This window comes from Atractosteus spatula, chromosome 14 (genome assembly GCF_055471065.1).
Source record: "Atractosteus spatula isolate fAtrSpa1 chromosome 14, fAtrSpa1.hap1, whole genome shotgun sequence".
In the NCBI taxonomy this organism is placed as follows: Eukaryota; Metazoa; Chordata; class Actinopteri; order Semionotiformes; family Lepisosteidae; genus Atractosteus; species Atractosteus spatula.
The window spans coordinates 769368-787131 of NC_142719.1; the positions used below are offsets into that span (position 1 = coordinate 769368).

Consider the following 17764-nt stretch of genomic DNA (forward strand, 5'->3'; position numbering starts at 1 on the left):
GTTGTGTCCTGTGCTTGCAGAGTGTGTGGGGGCTGTGTCTACAGTGCATGTTCTAGAGCTCTGGTGTGTCTGTGCAGGGGGTCCAGTCCTGGTTCTGGAGCTCTGGTGTGTCTGTGCTGGGGGTCCAGTCCTGGTCCTGGAGGACTGGTTTACATTGTCCATGTCTGTGTGTTTTCAGTGGGAGTATAGCCCAGGGTTGTGTGTGTTCAGTGCAGGAGAACAGTCCTGTTACAATAGGAGCTACAGCTCCAGTGCAGTAGAACAGTCCGTTACAATAGGGGCTACAGTCCCAGTGCAGTAGAACAGTCTGTTACAATAGGAGCTACAGTCCCACTGCAGTAGAACAGTCTGTTACAGTAGGAGCTACAGTCCCAGTACAGGAGAACAGTCACGTTACAATAGGGGCTACAGTCCCAGTGCAGTAGAACAGTCTGTTACAATAGGGGCTACAGTCCCAGTGCAGTAGAACAGTCTGTTACAATAAGAGCTACAGTCCCAGTGCAGTAGAACAGTCTGTTACAATAGGAGCTACAGTCCCAGTACAGTAGAACAGTCTGTTACAATAGGAGCTACAGTCCCAGTGCAGTAGAACAGTCTGTTACAATAGGAGCTACAGTCCCAGTACAGGAGAACAGTCACGTTACAATAGGGGCTACAGTCCCAGTGCAGTAGAACAGTCTGTTACAATAGGGGCTACAGTCCCAGTGCAGTAGAACAGTCTGTTACAATAAGAGCTACAGTCCCAGTGCAGTAGAACAGTCTGTTACAATAGGAGCTACAGTCCCAGTACAGTAGAACAGTCTGTTACAATAGGAGCTACAGTCCCAGTGCAGTAGAACAGTCTGTTACAATAGGAGCTACAGTCCCAGTGCAGTAGAACAGTCTGTTACAATAGGGGCTACAGTCCCAGTGCAGTAGAACAGTCTGTTACAATAGGAGCTACAGTCCCAGTGCAGTAAGTAGTGGTGGTTTTTCAGCCTGTGCTGTGTGCACTTCTCTCCCTACATGCACACAGAGAGAAGCTGAAGGGGCAGACAGACAGCTGGAGGCGAGAAAGATATTGAGGGAGATGTGGGGGCTCTGGGGCCCTTTGAGGGTGTAGTCAAGCACAGGAAACACCTGCACAGAGAAGGAGGTGATTCACAATCGCATGCGGAGAAGGGACTGAGAGGAGAGACCGCGGCAGGCAGGGGGAGGGGGAGCGGCTGATTCAGCTCCGCGCCACGTTTTCTTTTGTTTCTCTGCTGGATCTGCACACTGTTCTCTCGGAAGACAGGGCTGCTGTTGGTTTCCACCCACCGTCCCTTCTCTGTGTGTGTGCCCTCTCTCCTCCTCCACTCCACCTTTCTAAAAATACCCCGTGTGCCAAGCCTGCCCTCCCCCTCTCTCCTCCCGCTCCACATGGTGGGGCTCCTTTTTAGAGCTCTTCAAATTCCTGTTCATTTTTCTCTTCCTCTTTATATTCCTGCTCCTGTTCCAGTTGCTATCCCTGCTCCTATCCGTGTCCCTGCCCCTATTCCTCCCGTGCTCCTTGCTTTGGCAAGCGCCGTCTCTCCCTTCTTCCCTCTGGAGTGTGTCTTCGGAGCTGTGCCCTGTGCCCGAGGACCTGGTCCAGCTTGGACGGCCCGCGGGCCAGGCACCCATGTCCTGTAGAGGTGCTGTCGTATCTGCAGGTCTGTCAGCTTGGTTCCCTTCGGCTGTGGGGTCCCATCTAGCAGATGTGGTGCAGTTCTTGACTGCACTCCTGTGACACAGCAGGTATGCGCAACGCAGTCTGGAGCAAACAGGAGAAGGAGAGGCAGGGAGGCAGTGGGGGCTGTGGAGCTGTAGAGGCAGGGAGGCAGTGGGGGCTGTAGAGGCAGGGAGGCAGTGGGGGCTGTGGAGCTGTAGAGGCAGGGAGGCAGTGCGGACAGTGTGCACGCAGGCTGACATGATGCTGTGGTGTTTGTGTCTGCTCCGTGCTGTGCTCCGTGCTGTGCCGCTGTAGCTCCACTCCATGTTTTGTCAGCGGCATCTATGATTCTCCGAGACTCTGAGCTGTGAGTGAGGGGGAGAGGAATGAGAAACATCTCAGATATTTTTCCAGCACTCCGGGTGTCTGGCTGGAAGCCCGGAGACACTACGGAGCACAACACACAGCCCGGGAGAACTGGCCAGAGCCGGGAGACAGGGAATGGAGAGTGGAGGGGTGGCGCACGGGGAGGGCGGATGAAGACGTCGCTACAGACACAGAGGAAGCTAGAGATGGGCAGAGGAGCCGGCATTTTTAACAGGGATAGAAGCAGGGACAGACTTTTCGTCTCCACCACTGGGGGGCACTGTGAAGACAGGACAGGAGGCTCCTGGGGTAGCGATCATGAGAGGCAGGAAGGGGAGTTGTCTTGCTGCCCACATGGGTTAGGCTGGATCGAAGCTGGAGTGAGAAATACAGGCAGGGAGAGGGACAGATTAGGCCAGCTGGTCCTGAGGCTCACTGATCCGAGCCACACCGACACCAGCCAGCCTCAGGACAGTACTGCTAGAGCACCACAACTCAGACTCCACCACATCACAGCACAGATCAAACAGCAATATCTTACACACTGGGACGCACACACACACCATAAACTAGAACCCTAAACAGACAGTACACGCTAGCTGAATATTTGACCAACCTAAGTAATAAGTTACCGCAAACAGAAACAGACCCTGACGAAGTACAGGCTCAGTGACCATAGCCTGGCCAGAGAAACTGGACACAGGCAGACCTGGCTGCCCAGAGAGGACAGGCTCAGTGACCACAGCCTGGCCATAGAGTCTGGACACAAACAGACCTGGCTGTCCAGAGAGGACAGGCTGTGCTCTCACTGCCAGCGGGGAGAAACAGAGACAGAGGTGCACTTCCTACTACACTGTGACAGATACTCTGGGATTAGAGAAGCATTCTTCCCTAAATTTACACATCTAATCCCAGAATTCCCACACCTGTCAGAATCACAATGGGTCCCAATCCTACTGGGAGAGGGAGGAGGGAACTCAGTTGAACTGGCAGCCCAGTATGTGACCTCCTGTCACATATTGTAAATGTCTGTAAATATCTGTAGATGTTGTTAATTATATATGCTTTGGCAACACTGATATATTCATTGGTCATGCCAATAAAGCTTCTTGAATTGAATTGACAGGTCAGGAGACATGAGAGAGAGTGAGACAGGCCAGGAAGCACAGAGGAGAGAGTGAGGTCAGGAGACACAGAGGAGAGAGTGCCATGAGTCGGGAGACAGGGGTGAAAGTAAGATGGAGTGACACAGGGCAGCGTTGCTGTTTGTGCTGTTTGGTCACAGGGTGGGGCCAGGCCAGGCAGAGCCCATTGTTTTGCAGGGAGAGTGATTTCCTGCCTGAGACAGGAAACGGTGCGCTGTGCTGTACTGGCACCCACTGTCACAACACCCTTCCTCTTCCTCCATCCGTCTCTGCAGCCCCTGGTGGGCATGTCTGCTGTCTGCAGTTTGTCCTACGTGCACAGCCCACTGACACAGCCCAGGCGTGCTGTAGATTTACTTTGATCCTCCTACAGGCTTCTCATCTGCATCCTAGCGGAGGCTGTAAAGGTTTCTGTGATTTGGCACAGTGTAGCCAAGGACTTTCTGGGACTGGAGAGCCTGGTGTCGTTCACACTAATGTCCTGCGCTGCCCGGTCAGCGCCGATCTCTCCTTCTCCGCCTCCGAGTCCGAGGGAGTAACCCCTGCCCGTCTCTCCCGCTGGCCCAGGGTCTGGAGCGGGACCAGGCGGACGGCATCCAGCCGCGCCTCCAGCAGCTGAACGCGTTGGGCCAGGGGCTGATCCAGAGCGCCGCCAAGCACAGCGACACGCAGGCCCTGGAGCACGACCTGGACAGCACCAACCTGCGCTGGAACTCGCTCAACAAGCGGGTCAGTGCTCCGCGCCGCGGGCGCTGCCGGGGGCGCCTGTCAGCGGGCCCCGGGTCCCCTCCGTTCACTTCCTGTGTGTGTGTGCACGCGTTGGCAGGTGGCGGAACGGATCGCGCAGCTGCAGGAGGCCCTGTTGCATTGTGGGAAGTTCCAGGACGCGCTAGAGCCCTTGCTGAGCTGGCTGGGCGACACTGAGGAGCTGATAGCCAATCAGAGGCCGCCGTCCGCAGAATACCGCGTCGTCAAGGCGCAGATACAGGAGCAGAAGGTGAGAGGGTGGGAGAGGGGTGCAGGGGCGTGGGGGGGCAGCAGGGCTCAGAGGGACAGGTAGGGGAGGGGACCCCACCCAGGCAGCACGACTGACAGCGTGTGTGCTCTGTTGGTGCTCCAGCTGCTGCAGCGCCTGCTGGACGACCGCAGAGGGACGGTGGAGATGATCCGGGCTGAAGGGGAGCGCATCGCCGTCACCGCCGAGGCCGCGGACCAAGACAAGATCCGCAGACAGCTGGAGAGTCTGGGGGAGCGGTGGAATGCGCTGCTGGACAAGGCCAGGGCAAGGTGTGTGTGCGGACTGGACTGCTTCATGGAGACACCCCACTCCCCATACAGCTCCTCAGAGACACCCCACTCCCCGTACAGCTCCTCAGAGACACCCCACTCCCCGTACAGCTCCTCAGAAACACCCCACTCCCTGTACAGCCCCTCAGAGACACCCCACTTCAGGTACAGCCCCTTAGAGACACCCCACTTCAGGTACAGCCCCTTAGAGACACCCCACTCCACGTACAGCCCCTTAGAGACACCCCACTCCACGTACAGCCCCTCGGAGACACCCCACTTCAGGTACAGCCCCTCGGAGACACCCCACTCCACGTACAGCTCCTCAGAAACACCCCACTGCCCTTACAGCTCCTCAGAGACACCCCACTCCACGTACAGTCCCTCAGAGACACCCCACTCCCTGTACAGCTCTGTACCTGCAGTACTCAGTCTGTACCCCTCTGGTGCGCCCTGTGCCAGCTCACCCTCTCTCCTGTCTGCCCTGCCCCTGCCAGGCAGTGCCAGCTGGAGGAGCTGCTGGTGCTGGCGTGCCAGTTCCACGAGACCGTGGAGCCTCTCAGCGAGTGGCTGGGTGCCACCGAGCGGCGGCTGACCAGCGCAGAGCCCATGGGCACCCAAGCTGCCAAGATCACGCAGCAGATTGCCAAGCACAAGGTAAGAGTCCGGCAGGGGTCCCCAGGCCCGGGGCACGAGACGGCGCGATCACACAGACCAGGGATCCCTGGAGATCAGACTGCCGTTTTAGTAGATCTCCAGTCAGCTGCGTGGTCGGGTTCTGGGTTCGAGCTGTGGGCCACCTTGAGCACGTTCCTGAGCCCCCGAGCCCCCAGCTGATGCACCAACCCTCACTGCCCTCTTCACCAGTTCATTCCACACACACCCCTCCTTATTTGTCCTGTGTTTCATGCCCTTTGTTGTCTTGTGTTGATCTCTGTTGCCCGACATGCGTCTACATGAAATACAGACGCTCTGTTATTTAATTTCATTTCTGCAGTTGAGTTTGACCTTTGATTTTTAATTTCATTGTTGTTTTTGTTACCATCGTCTGCATGGTTCAGGTTTTTGCATTTTACGTTTTTTTTGTATTTTTTCTTTTTCTTTCTCCCGTGGCTCATTCCCCCTCCCTCCTTTGTGAAATAAACACTCGCTCCGTCAAAGGCGCTCCAGGAGGAAGTGGCGTCTCGGGGGGCGGAGCTCGAGAGACTGGAGTTCCTCGGCCAATCGCTGTCCCCGCTGAGCTGCTCAGCGGATCGCGATTGGCTGGAGGAGCGGGTGGGGGCTGTGCGCAGCGGGCACGTGGAGCTCTCTGATTGGTGTGCGCAGCGGGTGGCCATGTTGGAGCAGGCCCTGATCAACGCGCGGCTCTTCGGCGAGGAGGAGGTGGAGGTGCTGAACTGGCTGGCCGAGGTGCAGCAGCGCCTCTCTGTGGCCACTGTGCAGCACTACAGGCAGGACCTGCTGCAGGAGCAGCACTCGCAGCTGCTGGTATGACAGAAGAGGGGAGGGAGGGAGAGTAAAGACCAGGAGGTCAACACAAGGGCCCGGGGAGGAAGAGGGGGATTGAGGGGTTGATGAAGAGGGAGAACAGTTTTGTACCCAGTTGGTTCACCTCCCTCATGTCCTCATTCTGTTTTCCTCTCTCCCCCGTCTCCGTGGCCAGTCGCTGAATGAGGAGATAGTCAGCCGGAAGAAGACAGTGGACCAGGCCATCAAGAACGGACAGGCGCTGCTCAGACAGACCACAGGTGCTTCCCAGACGGCCGAGTCCTCATCTTCCGAATGACACGCTGCGCTGCGCTGTCTGTCCCGACTGACACACTGAGCTGTCTGTTTGTCTCTAGGTGAGGAGGTGATCCTGATCCAAGAGAAGCTGGATGGGATAAAGTCCCGGTATTCGGAGATCACGGCGGGCAGCTCCAGGGCCCTGCGCACGCTCGAGCAGGCTCTCCAGCTAGCCACGCGCTTCGCCACCGCGCACGAGGACCTGTCCGCCTGGCTGGACAGCGCTGAGCGCGAGCTGGGCGGCACCGAGCCCGACGCCACGCCCCAGTACCAGGAGAGACAGAAGGTGGGGGGAAGGGGCGCTGGGGAGGAAGAGGAGGGTGTGGGAAGAGGGACAGGAAGCGAAAGCCGCCCCCTGGTGCCGAGAGTCTCTGATCCTTCCTCCCGCCCCCCGCAGGAGCTGAAGTCGGTGTCTGTGGAGAAGAGGCTGGTCTTGGACACGGTGAACGAGGTGGGCAGCGCCCTGCTGGAGCTCGTTCCCTGGCGCGCCCGCGAGGGCCTGGACCGGCTCGTCGCCGACAGCAACCAGCGGTTCCGCACCTGCAGCGACATCATCGCGGAGCGTGTGCAGCAGATCGACGCTGCCATCCAGAGGTCGCAGCAGGTACTGCACCCCGCCCTGCTACAGGCATGACCTGTACATTACTGGGAGACAGACTCACTGTTCCTCAGGCTGGGACAGGAGATCACACACTGTATTATTATTATTGAGAGACAGGCTCACTGTCTGTTCCTCAGGCTGGGACAGGAGATCACACACTGTATTATTATTATTGAGAGACAGCCTCACTGTCAGTTCCTCAGGCTGGGACAGGAGATCACACACTGTATTATTATTATTGAGAGACAGCCTCACTGTCGGTTTCTCAGGCTGGGACAGGAGATCACATATTGTGCCGCCTGGTCAGTTGAGTTCCTACTCAATCGATTCGGTCTCCTGTAAACATTGCTTCCTGACTGCACCACTCTGCCACCCTCAGTTCAAAGCAGGTACTGCATCCAGTTCCGCTACACTTTGCAATTATTGAGAGGACTATACAGGGCGTGTAGTACCACTCATCCACTGGCATTACTGCCCTCTTGTGGACGTCGCTAGTACTGCAACCATGCCCACGCTCTGCACTGTGCTCCCAGCATGTGGCTCTTCCTCCCGGTCTCCCGCAGTACGAACAGGCTGTGGATGCGGAGCTGACCTGGGTTGGAGAGACGGAGAGGAAGTTGGGGTCCCTTGGGCCCTTGAGCCTGGAGCCGGACATGACGATTGCCCAGCTGCAGGTGCAGAGGGCTTTCAACATTGACATCATCCGGCACAAAGACGCCATCGACCAGCTGATCGCCTCCCGCGGGGACATCCTGGAGAGCTGCTCGGAGGAGCAGAGAGAGGCGCTGAAGGTGGGAATGGGGGGATAGAGGGGAGGGGGGGGGGTACTGAGGGGAGAGAGAGGGGGACTGAGGGGAGAGAGGGAGGAGAGAGGGTAGTACTGAGGGGGGATTGAAGGGAGAGAAAGGGGGAGGAGAGAGAGGGGGACTGAGGGGGGAGAGAAAGGGGGAGCAGAGAGAGGGGGACTGAGGGGGGAGAGAGAGGGGGACTGAGGGGGGAGAGAGAGGGGGAGGAGAGAGAGGGGGACTGAGGGGGGAGAGAGGGAGGAGAGAGGGTAGTACTGAGGGGGGATTGAAGGGAGAGAAAGGGGGAGGAGAGAGAGGGGGACTGAGGGGGGAGAGAAAGGGGGAGGAGAGAGAGGGGGACTGAGGGGGGAGAGAGAGGGGGACTGAGGGGGGAGAGAGAGGGGGAGGAGAGAGAGGGGGACTGAGGGGGGAGAGAGGGAGGGGGACTGAGGGGGGAGAGAGAGGGGGACTGAGGGGGGAGAGAGGGAGGAGAGAGAGAGGGGGACTGAGGGGAGAGAGGGAGGAGAGAGATCGGGGTGAGGAAGAGGTATAGAGGGAGGAGAGGGCGCAGAGAGAGAGGAGGGGAGAGAGGGTGTTCCTGTGCTGCCCTGCTCATTTCCACCCTCCCTGATCCGCGGCTCCCAGGTGAAGACGGACTCCCTGTGCCAGCGCTACGAGGTGGTGAGCCAGCAGAACTCAGAGCGGTTCGGCGCGCTGGAGAGGGCCCAGGTCCTGGCGGCGCGGTTCTGGGAGACCCAGGAGGAGCTGGAGCCATGGCTGGGCGAGACCGAGGCCCTGATCGCCGGGCTGCCCCCTCCCGCCATCGACACCGACACCCTGAGGCAGCAGCAGGAGCAGATGAGGGTGAGCGAGGGGCAGAGCTGGCACCCTCCTCCACAGCGAGGGGTGCCTGAGCTCCAAGCGTTTACAGCACCGTACAGCCCTACAACAGTACAACGGCACAACCGCACAACCGTAAAACCCTACAGCCATGCAACCCTACAACCGCACAACCATGCATCCCTACAACCGCACAGCCATGCAGCCCTACAGCCATGCAACCATGCAGCCCTACAACCGCACAGCCATGCAGCCCTACAGCCATGCAACCCTACAACCGCACAACCATGCATCCCTACAACCGCACAGCCATGCAGCCCTACAGCCATGCAACCCTACAACCGCACAACCATGCATCCCTACAACCGCACAGCCATGCAGCCCTACAGCCATGCAACCCTACAACCGCACAACCATGCATCCCTACAACCGCACAACCATGCATCCCTACAACCATGCATCCCTACAACCGCACAACCATGCAACCCTACAGCCATGCAACCCTACAACCGCACAACCATGCAACCCTACAGCCATGCAACCCTACAACCGCACAACCATGCAACCCTACAGCCATGCAACCCTACAACGATTCAGTCCTACAGCCCTACAACAGTACAGCCCTGCAGCCCTACAACGGCACAACTGCACAACTATATAACCATGCAACCCTACAACAGCACAACCATGCAACCCTACAACAGCACAACCATGCAACCATACAACCATATGAACCTGCAACCATACAACCATACGAACCTGCAACCATACAACCATATAACCATGCAGCCATGCAGCAATACAACAATACTGAGGAGACGGAGAGAGAGGAGGGAGTGGGGGAGGAGGAGAGACTGAGGGGGTGGGAGTGGCAGAGGCACATGGAGGACTGGGAGAGTGAGAGTGGGGGCAGAGAAGCAGGCTCAGGAGGAGGTCTGGGTGCTGTATGAGAGAACGAGTGGGAGTGAGAGATTTTCATGTTCTTTTTGCATCTCTGTGTTTTAACCGTTTAGCGTTTAGCCTGATGATAGAACTTGATTTCCCTCTGCAGCTGCTGAGAGAGTCTATAGCCGAGCACAAGCCCCACATCGACAAGCTGCTGAAGATCGGCCCCCAGCTGGCCGCCCTGAGTGAGCAGGAGGGGGCGCTGGTGAGGGAGCGCTACAGCACCGCGGACCGGCGCTATAGCAGCATCAAGGAGGAGGTCAAACGCAGGGCCACTGCGCTGGACGAGGCCGTGTCACAGTCAGCACAGGTACACCTGGCACCCTGGCACTGCAGCACACCCACCCTGGGGAACTGCGCCACTGTGACACCCATCAGACACTGAAATACTCACCTGCACTGATACACACTCACCTGCACTGATACACACTCGGGTGCACTGATACATGCTCGCCTGCACTGTTTTGTGGTTCTTCGCAGACACGTATCCGCGTTCTGATTTTGTATCCCTGAAGTACTCACACTGAGCTGCTGCTCTAACACACTAATCCTGCGAGTTACAGCTGGCTTCACGCTCTTAACCACACCTGTCCGGAGCTCTGACACACCTGCCCAGCTCACTGACACACATGGCTTTAAGAATCACCTCAGTGGTTCTGCATTCCACGCTTGATCGAATTGTTGGACAACACAACTTGACCTGAATAAACCTCCCAGTGGGCGTATTTGGCCCAGTGGCTGTAGTTGCCCTGGACAGTTGCCCCGTTGCTTAAGCCCTGGGGGGTGCCGGCGCCCTGCATGGCTCGGTCTGCATGAGTCTGATCTAACATTTTGTATTGTCTCTCCACTCCCCACATTGTCTCCCTGTCTACCTCTCCCCCCATCCTCCTCTCCACCTCCTCACTCCCCTCTTACTCACTCACTCATTGTGGATGTGCTGTCTCTGCCATCTCACTCTTTCACTGCGACTGCAACTCATCCAGGTCACTGAGGTAAGACAGACAGACTGGCTGACTCACAGACTCACAGAGAGGGAGGCCGATCTGCTGAGACGCTGACTGATTGACTGGCGCACTAACTGACTCATTAAACAATAGACAATACATTTGCTAGGAGGCTTAGGATCCCAGTGGCTGATGGAGCCCTGCTGGTCAGCCTCTGCTATTAACAGACAGTGCGAGATACTGGGACTCTTGATTTCCTAATGGCTGTCTTCCATGCACTGATACTGTGTTGTCACTAGGGGGCACTGTTCCATTCCCAGTCCATGGCAGAATTTCCAGCAAAGCCTGTGTTTCAGTTCTCTGTCTTTTTCTCTCTTCCAAGCTTGACAGTCTGTTTTTGCTGCACCTCCCTGTCTCTGCTCTGTCCCTGTCTCCCCTGCCCCCTGCCTCCCTCAGTTCCACGACAAGATGGACCCCCTTCTGGAAACCCTGGAGTCGGCCGTGTCCCGGCTTCGCCAGCCCCCCCAGATCCCAGCGGAGGTGGAGAAGATCCGGGAGATGGTGTCGGAGCACCGGAGCTCTGGGCTCGAGCTGGACAAGCTGCTGCCCTCCTTCAGCGCGCTGTGCTCCCGCGGCGAGGAGCTGGTGGCCCGGGCCCAGGGCCCTCACGGCGATCCTGCTGCCCAGGGTACGAGTCGCCCCTCCTCTGCGGGTCGCCGTCCAGTTCCGACAGTCCTGCTGCCAGCCTCCGGTTCTGACAGCCCTTGTGTCCCGGTTCTGCCCGGCAGCTGTCGAGGCCCGGCTGTGCCGCCTGCGCTCCCTGTGGGAGGAGATCCGCAGCCGGTCCGAGGAGCGGGAGGGGAAGCTCCTGGATGTGTTGGACCTGGCCGGGAAGTTCTGGTCGGACGTGGCGGCCCTGCTCAGCACGCTGCGAGACTCGCAGGAGATCGTGCGCGAGCTGGAAGAGCCCGGCGTGGACCCCTCCCTCATCAAGCAGCAGATCGAGGCGGCCGAGGTGAGCGCCCGCGCAGACTCCCGCCGCCATCGCGAGCTGCGGGCCGCGGGCCGGCTGTAACCTGCTCTCCCCGCCTGCACAGGCGATTAAAGCAGAGACCGACGGGCTGAGGGAGGAGCTGGAGTTCGTCAGGACCCTGGGGGCTGACCTCATCTTCGCCTGCGGGGAGACAGAGAAGCCCGAGGTCAAGAAGACGATCGACGAGGTGAGAGAGAGGCGGGGATGTCCTGAGGTGAGGGAGGAGAGGTGGGGCTGGAGAACAGCGGCGAATATTAAATTAATGTGAATAAAACAGCTGCCTGATGGTGGTGGTGTTGTAACATGGCTCCTTCTAATATTGTGTCTCCTCGTGGTCTATTACAAAGAAAGGTCTCTTTTGTAGAAAGTGAATCCTTTTTTAGCTGTTGCCCTCTAGTGGTGGTATTGTGTAGTGCGAACGGCATCACTGTCCCTGTGACCTTGCCCGTGTGACGCCCCGTCTCCCTGCCCTCGCCCTTAGATGAACGCGGCCTGGGAGGCGCTGAACCGCACCTGGAGAGAGCGGATGGAAAGTCTCGACGAAGCCATGAGCGCTTCTCTGCAGTACCAGGACGCCCTGCAGGTCTGAAGCCCGCTGAACAGTCAGAGCAATACTGATCAAATAAAAAGATTACTTTCTGCTCTAATTCCTGAGAGAGACTGGAAGGAAGGATTTGGGGGTGAAATGTGAGTCAAGGCATGAGAACGTGATTCTTTATTCTCTCCATCTCAGGGCATGTTTGACTATCTGGACAACGCTGTGATTAAGCTGTGTGACATGTCCACTGTGGGAACGGACCTCAGCACTGTCAAACAGCAGATTGAGGAGCTCAAGGTTCGAGGATCTCTGCCTGTGTGCTTGTGTGTCTGTCTGTCTCTCTCTCACTCTCTGCCTGTCTCTGTCTCTCATTGTGTCTCTCACTGTGTCCCTCTGCCTGTCTGTGTCTCTCACTGTGTTTCCTGTCTTGCTCTGCCCCTGACATGCTCTTGCTCGCCTGTGCTCTCCAGCAATTCAAGGTGGAGGTGTACCAGCAGCAGATCGACATGGAGAAGCTCTGCCACCAGGGGGAGCTGCTGGTGAAGAAAGTGAGCGACCAGGCTGACCAGGACATGATCCAGGAGCCGCTGACCGAGCTGCGGCACCTGTGGGACAACCTGGGGGACAAGATCACACACAGACAGGTGCGGCGGCCCGACGGGCTCTCTCGCTCTCTCGCTGCGGAGCCAGCGCGGGCTCGGTGTTCATTGCTTGCTGTGTGTCCCTGCAGCACAAGCTGGAGGCCGCCCTGCTGGCGCTGGGGCAGTTCCAGCACGCCCTCTCGGAGCTGCAGGCCTGGCTCAGCCACACCCACCACACGCTGGACGCGCAGCGGCCCGTCAGCACCGACCCCAAGGCCATCGAGATCGAGCTGGCCAAGCACAGCGTAGGTCCCGTGCCCACCGGCCCGCCGGCGCCCCAGGACCGGCCCAGAGCTCAAAGCTGCCCCTCTCGCCCCCCAGGTGCTGCGCAACGACGTGCTGTCCCACCGCGCCACCGTGGAGACCGTGAACGGCGCCGGGGCCGAGCTGCTGGACTCCAGCCCCGGGGACGAGGCCGGGCCGCTGCGCGAGCGGCTGGACGAGCTGAACCAGAGCTGGCAGAACCTGCTGCTGCGGACCCAGGACCGGCAGCAGCAGCTGGAGGCGGCGCTGCAGCAGGTACGGGGCTGTCGGGGTGCCCTGTGCTGTTGGGGGGAGGGTGTGGACTGTGACCCGTGACCTCCCCCAGGTGGAGGGGGGCTGTTGGGGTGCCCTGTGCTGTCGGGGGGAGGGTGTGGACAGTGACCCGTGACCTCCCCCAGGTGGAGGGGGGCTGTTGGGGTGCCCTGTGCTGTCGGGGGGAGGGTGTGGACAGTGACCCGTGACCTCCCCCAGGTGGAGGGGGGCTGTCGGGGTGCCCTGTGCTGTTGGGGGGAGGGTGTGGACTGTGACCCGTGACCTCCCCCAGGTGGAGGGGGGCTGTTGGGGTGCCCTGTGCTGTCGGGGGGAGGGTGTGGACAGTGACCCGTGACCTCCCCCAGGTGGAGGGGGGCTGTTGGGGTGCCCTGTGCTGTCGGGGGGAGGGTGTGGACAGTGACCCGTGACCTCCCCCAGGTGGAGGGGGGCTGTTGGGGTGCCCTGTGCTGTCGGGGGGAGGGTGTGGACTGTGGCCTGCGAGTGACCTCTGACCTCCCCAGGCGGAGGGCTTCCACGGGGAGATCGAGGAGTTCCTGCAGTGGCTGCGGCGCACCGAGAGCCAGCTGGCGGCTGCCAAGCCCACCGGGGGCCTCCCGGAGACCGCCAGGGAGCAGCTGCAGCAGCACAAGGTGAGCAGCGTCCAGACTGACCCCTCACTGACCCGTCTCCCTCACGCACTGTAGACACACACTGACCGTCTCTCAGACACACTGTAGACACACACTGACCGTCTCCCTCACACACTGACCGTCTCTCAGACACACTGTAGACACACACTGACCGTCTCCCTCACGCACTGTAGACACACACTGACCGTCTCCCTCACACACTGACCGTCTCTCAGACACACTGTAGACACACACTGACCGTCTCCCTCACACACTGTAGACACACACTGACCGTCTCTCAGACACACTGTAGACACACACTGACCGTCTCCCTCACGCACTGACCGTCTCTCAGACACACTGTAGACACACACTGACCGTCTCCCTCACGCACTGTAGACACACACTGACCGTCTCCCTCACACACTGACCGTCTCTCAGACACACTGTAGACACACACTGACCATCTCCCTCACACACTGTAGACACACACTGACCGTCTCCCTCACACACTGACCGTCTCTCAGACACACTGTAGACACACACTGACCGTCTCCCTCACGCACTGACCGTCTCTCAGACACACTGTAGACACACACTGACCGTCTCCCTCACACACTGTAGACACACACTGACCGTCTCCCTCACACACTGACCGTCTCCCTCACACACTGACCGTCTCTCAGACATACTGTAGACACACACTGACCGTCTCCCTCACACACTGACCGTCTCTCAGACACACTGTAGACACACACTGACCATCTCCCTCACACACTGACCGTCTCCCTCACGCACTGTAGACACACACTGACCGTCTCCCTCACACACTGACCGTCTCTCAGACACACTGTAGGCACACACTGACCGTCTCCCTCACGCACTGTAGACACACACTGACCGTCTCCCTCACACACTGACCGTCTCTCAGACACACTGTAGACACACACTGACCGTCTCTCAGACACACTGTAGACACACACTGACCGTCTCCCTCACACACTGACCGTCTCTCAGACACACTGTAGACACACACTGACCGTCTCCCTCACGCACTGTAGACACACACTGACCGTCTCCCTCACACACTGACCGTCTCTCAGACACACTGTAGACACACACTGACCATCTCCCTCACACACTGACCGTCTCCCTCACGCACTGTAGACACACACTGACCGTCTCCCTCACACACTGACCGTCTCCCTCACGCACTGTAGACACACACTGACCGTCTCTCAGACACACTGTAGGCACACACTGACCGTCTCCCTCACACACTGACCGTCTCTCAGACACACTGTAGACACACACTGACCATCTCCCTCACACACTGACCGTCTCCCTCACGCACTGTAGACACACACTGACCGTCTCTCAGACACACTGTAGGCACACACTGACCGTCTCCCTCACACACTGACCGTCTCCCTCACACACTGACCGTCTCTCAGACACACTGTAGGCACACACTGACCGTCTCCCTCACACACTGTAGACACACACTGACCGTCTCCCTCACACACTGACCGTCTCTCAGACACACTGTAGGCACACACTGACCGTCTCCCTCACGCACTGCAGACACACACTGACCGTCTCCCTCACGCACTGTAGACACACACTGACCGTCTCCCTCACACACTGACCGTCTCTCAGACACACTGTAGACACACACTGACCGTCTCCCTCACACACTGACCGTCTCTCAGACACACTGTAGACACACACTGACCGTCTCCCTCACGCACTGTAGACACACACTGACCGTCTCCCTCACACACTGACCGTCTCTCAGACACACTGTAGACACACACTGACCGTCTCCCTCACACACTGACCGTCTCTCAGACACACTGTAGACACACACTGACCCGTCTCCCTCACGCACTGTAGACACACACTGACCCGTCTCCCTCACGCACTGACCGTCTCTCAGACACACTGTAGACACACACTGACCGTCTCCCTCACGCACTGTAGACACACACTGACCATCTCCCTCACACACTGACCATCTCTCAGACACACTGTAGACACACACTGACCGTCTCCCTCACACACTGACCGTCTCTCAGACACACTGTAGACACACACTGACCGTCTCCCTCAGACACTGACCGTCTCTCAGACACACTGTAGGCACACACTGACCGTCTCCCTCACGCACTGTAGACACACACTGGCTGTCTCTCAGACATACTGACCGTTTCTTCCCCCTGCCTGTTGCTCTGTCTCTGTGCAGGAGCTGCATGCCCAGCTCAGCGCTCGGGCCGATCAGTACCACCGGCTGCAGGACCAGGGACAGTCAATGCTGCTGGCCCGGGGGGAGGAGGCCGGGTCGGGGTCCAACACACAGCAGAACCTGGCGCTGCTGGAGGCCAAGTGGACCAGCCTGAACGCCAAGATGGAGGAGAGGAGGGTGAGGCTGTGCTGCTGTCCTCCTCGCTGTGCCATCTCTGTCACTCCTTCTCTGCTCCTGGTCACCCCGTTAGCGCCCGTCTCTCCCTCTCCTGGTCACCCTGTTAGTGCCTGTGTCAATGTGCTGTGTGTGTGCTAACCCCTCTCTCTGTCTCTGAGCTGTGTCAATGTGCTGTGTGTGTGCTAACCCCTCTCTCTGTCTCTGAGCTGTGTTAATGTGCTGGGTGTGTGTGTGTGTTAACCCCTCTCTCTGTCTCCCAGTCCAAGCTGGAGGAGGCAGTCTCCTTGGCGACCGGGTTCCAGGCCTCTCTGCAGGACTGCATCAACTGGCTGACCCAGGCCGAGCAGGTCCTGAACACTGCCCAGCCGCCCAGCCTCATCCTGGACACGGTGCTCTTCCAGATCGACGAGCACAAGGTGAGAGGAGGGGGCGGGTCTCGGGCTGATGAAGGTGCGCGGTCACAGAGAGGGCTGATGGGAGGGACAGGGGGCGGGTGAGGGGCGGAGCAGGGTATGGACTGACGATTTCAGATGAGCAATGAAATTGGATAAAGAGGGGAGGAGAGGAGCGTGGAGAGGTTTTAATCCTGTCCCTCTGCCCATCTGATCCCCCTCAGGTGTTTGTGAACGAGGTGAACGCCCACCGTGAGCAGGTGCTGGCTCTGGAGAAGGCCGGGGCTCAGCTCAGGTTCGCCAGCCTGAAGCAAGACGTCGTTCTGATCAAGAACCTGCTGCTCAGCGTGCAGTCGCGCTGGGACAAGCTGGTGCAGAGGTCGCTGGAGCGGGGCCGGGCGCTGGACGAAACCAGGAAGAGAGCCAAGCAGGTGGGGGCCGGCGCCCGGCGCCAGCACTGGTGCGGCCAGGCAGCAGAGCCGCGCCGGGACGCTCAGCCCTCCTCTTCCTCTGCCCCCGCAGTTCCACGAGGCCTGGAGGAAGCTGTCGGACTGGCTGGAGGAGGCGGAGAGCCGCCTGGACTCGGAGCTGGAGATCTCCAACGAGCCCGACAAGATCAAACTGCAGCTCACCAAGCACAAGGTCGCTGTCACCCCTCTGCCCATGTCTGTCACTCCGTCTGTCCGTCCCCCCCCGTCTCACCCTCTCCTGCCTCACCCTGTCTCACTCTCTCCTGCCTCACTCCCCCTCTCCCGGTGCAGGAGTTCCAGAAGTCCCTGGGCTCGAAGCAGCCGGTCTACGACACGACGGTCCGCTCCGGCCGCGCCATGCGGGAGAAGGCCAGCCTTCCCGGAGACTCGCAGAAACTGGACAACCTTCTGGGAGAGGTCCGGGACAAGTGGGATACTGTCTGCGGGAAGAGTGTGGAAAGGTGAGAGAGACTGGCCCACCAGGCTGTCCAGAGAGTGACCACAGCCCGGACACAGACACTGGACACGGGCAGACCTGGCTGTCCAGAGAGGACAGGCTCAGTGACCACAGCCTGGCCATAGAGACTGGACACAGGCAGACCTGGCTGTCCAGAGAGGACAGGCTCAGTGACCACAGCCTGGCCATAGACACTGGACACAGGCAGACCTGGCTGTCCAGAGAGGACAGGCTGTGCTCCCACTGCCAGCGGGGAGACACAGAGACAGAGGTGCACTTCCTACTGCACTGTGACA

At 58.9% G+C, this 17764-nt stretch overlaps 1 protein-coding gene across 7 annotated transcripts in view; it reads left to right on the forward strand.

The window, feature by feature from the left end:
- macf1a (microtubule actin crosslinking factor 1a) overlaps positions 1–17764 on the forward strand; it is a 122217-nt gene that overhangs the window by 92937 nt on the left and 11516 nt on the right. For all 7 annotated transcript variants that reach the window (XM_088931549.1, XM_088931551.1, XM_088931553.1 and 4 more), the window contains 25 exons: positions 3751–3912; positions 4010–4180; positions 4304–4470; positions 4968–5127; positions 5632–5958; positions 6134–6218; positions 6315–6541; positions 6653–6859; positions 7420–7647; positions 8287–8505; positions 9533–9736; positions 10827–11058; positions 11159–11385; positions 11468–11590; positions 11885–11986; positions 12137–12238; positions 12412–12585; positions 12672–12827; positions 12904–13101; positions 13620–13748; positions 15973–16149; positions 16410–16565; positions 16766–16972; positions 17064–17183; positions 17303–17472. In XM_088931549.1, the coding sequence (XP_088787675.1) occupies positions 3751–3912; positions 4010–4180; positions 4304–4470; positions 4968–5127; positions 5632–5958; positions 6134–6218; positions 6315–6541; positions 6653–6859; positions 7420–7647; positions 8287–8505; positions 9533–9736; positions 10827–11058; positions 11159–11385; positions 11468–11590; positions 11885–11986; positions 12137–12238; positions 12412–12585; positions 12672–12827; positions 12904–13101; positions 13620–13748; positions 15973–16149; positions 16410–16565; positions 16766–16972; positions 17064–17183; positions 17303–17472 (4430 nt within the window). The remainder of the gene's footprint in view (positions 1–3750; positions 3913–4009; positions 4181–4303; positions 4471–4967; positions 5128–5631; positions 5959–6133; positions 6219–6314; positions 6542–6652; positions 6860–7419; positions 7648–8286; positions 8506–9532; positions 9737–10826; positions 11059–11158; positions 11386–11467; positions 11591–11884; positions 11987–12136; positions 12239–12411; positions 12586–12671; positions 12828–12903; positions 13102–13619; positions 13749–15972; positions 16150–16409; positions 16566–16765; positions 16973–17063; positions 17184–17302; positions 17473–17764) is intronic.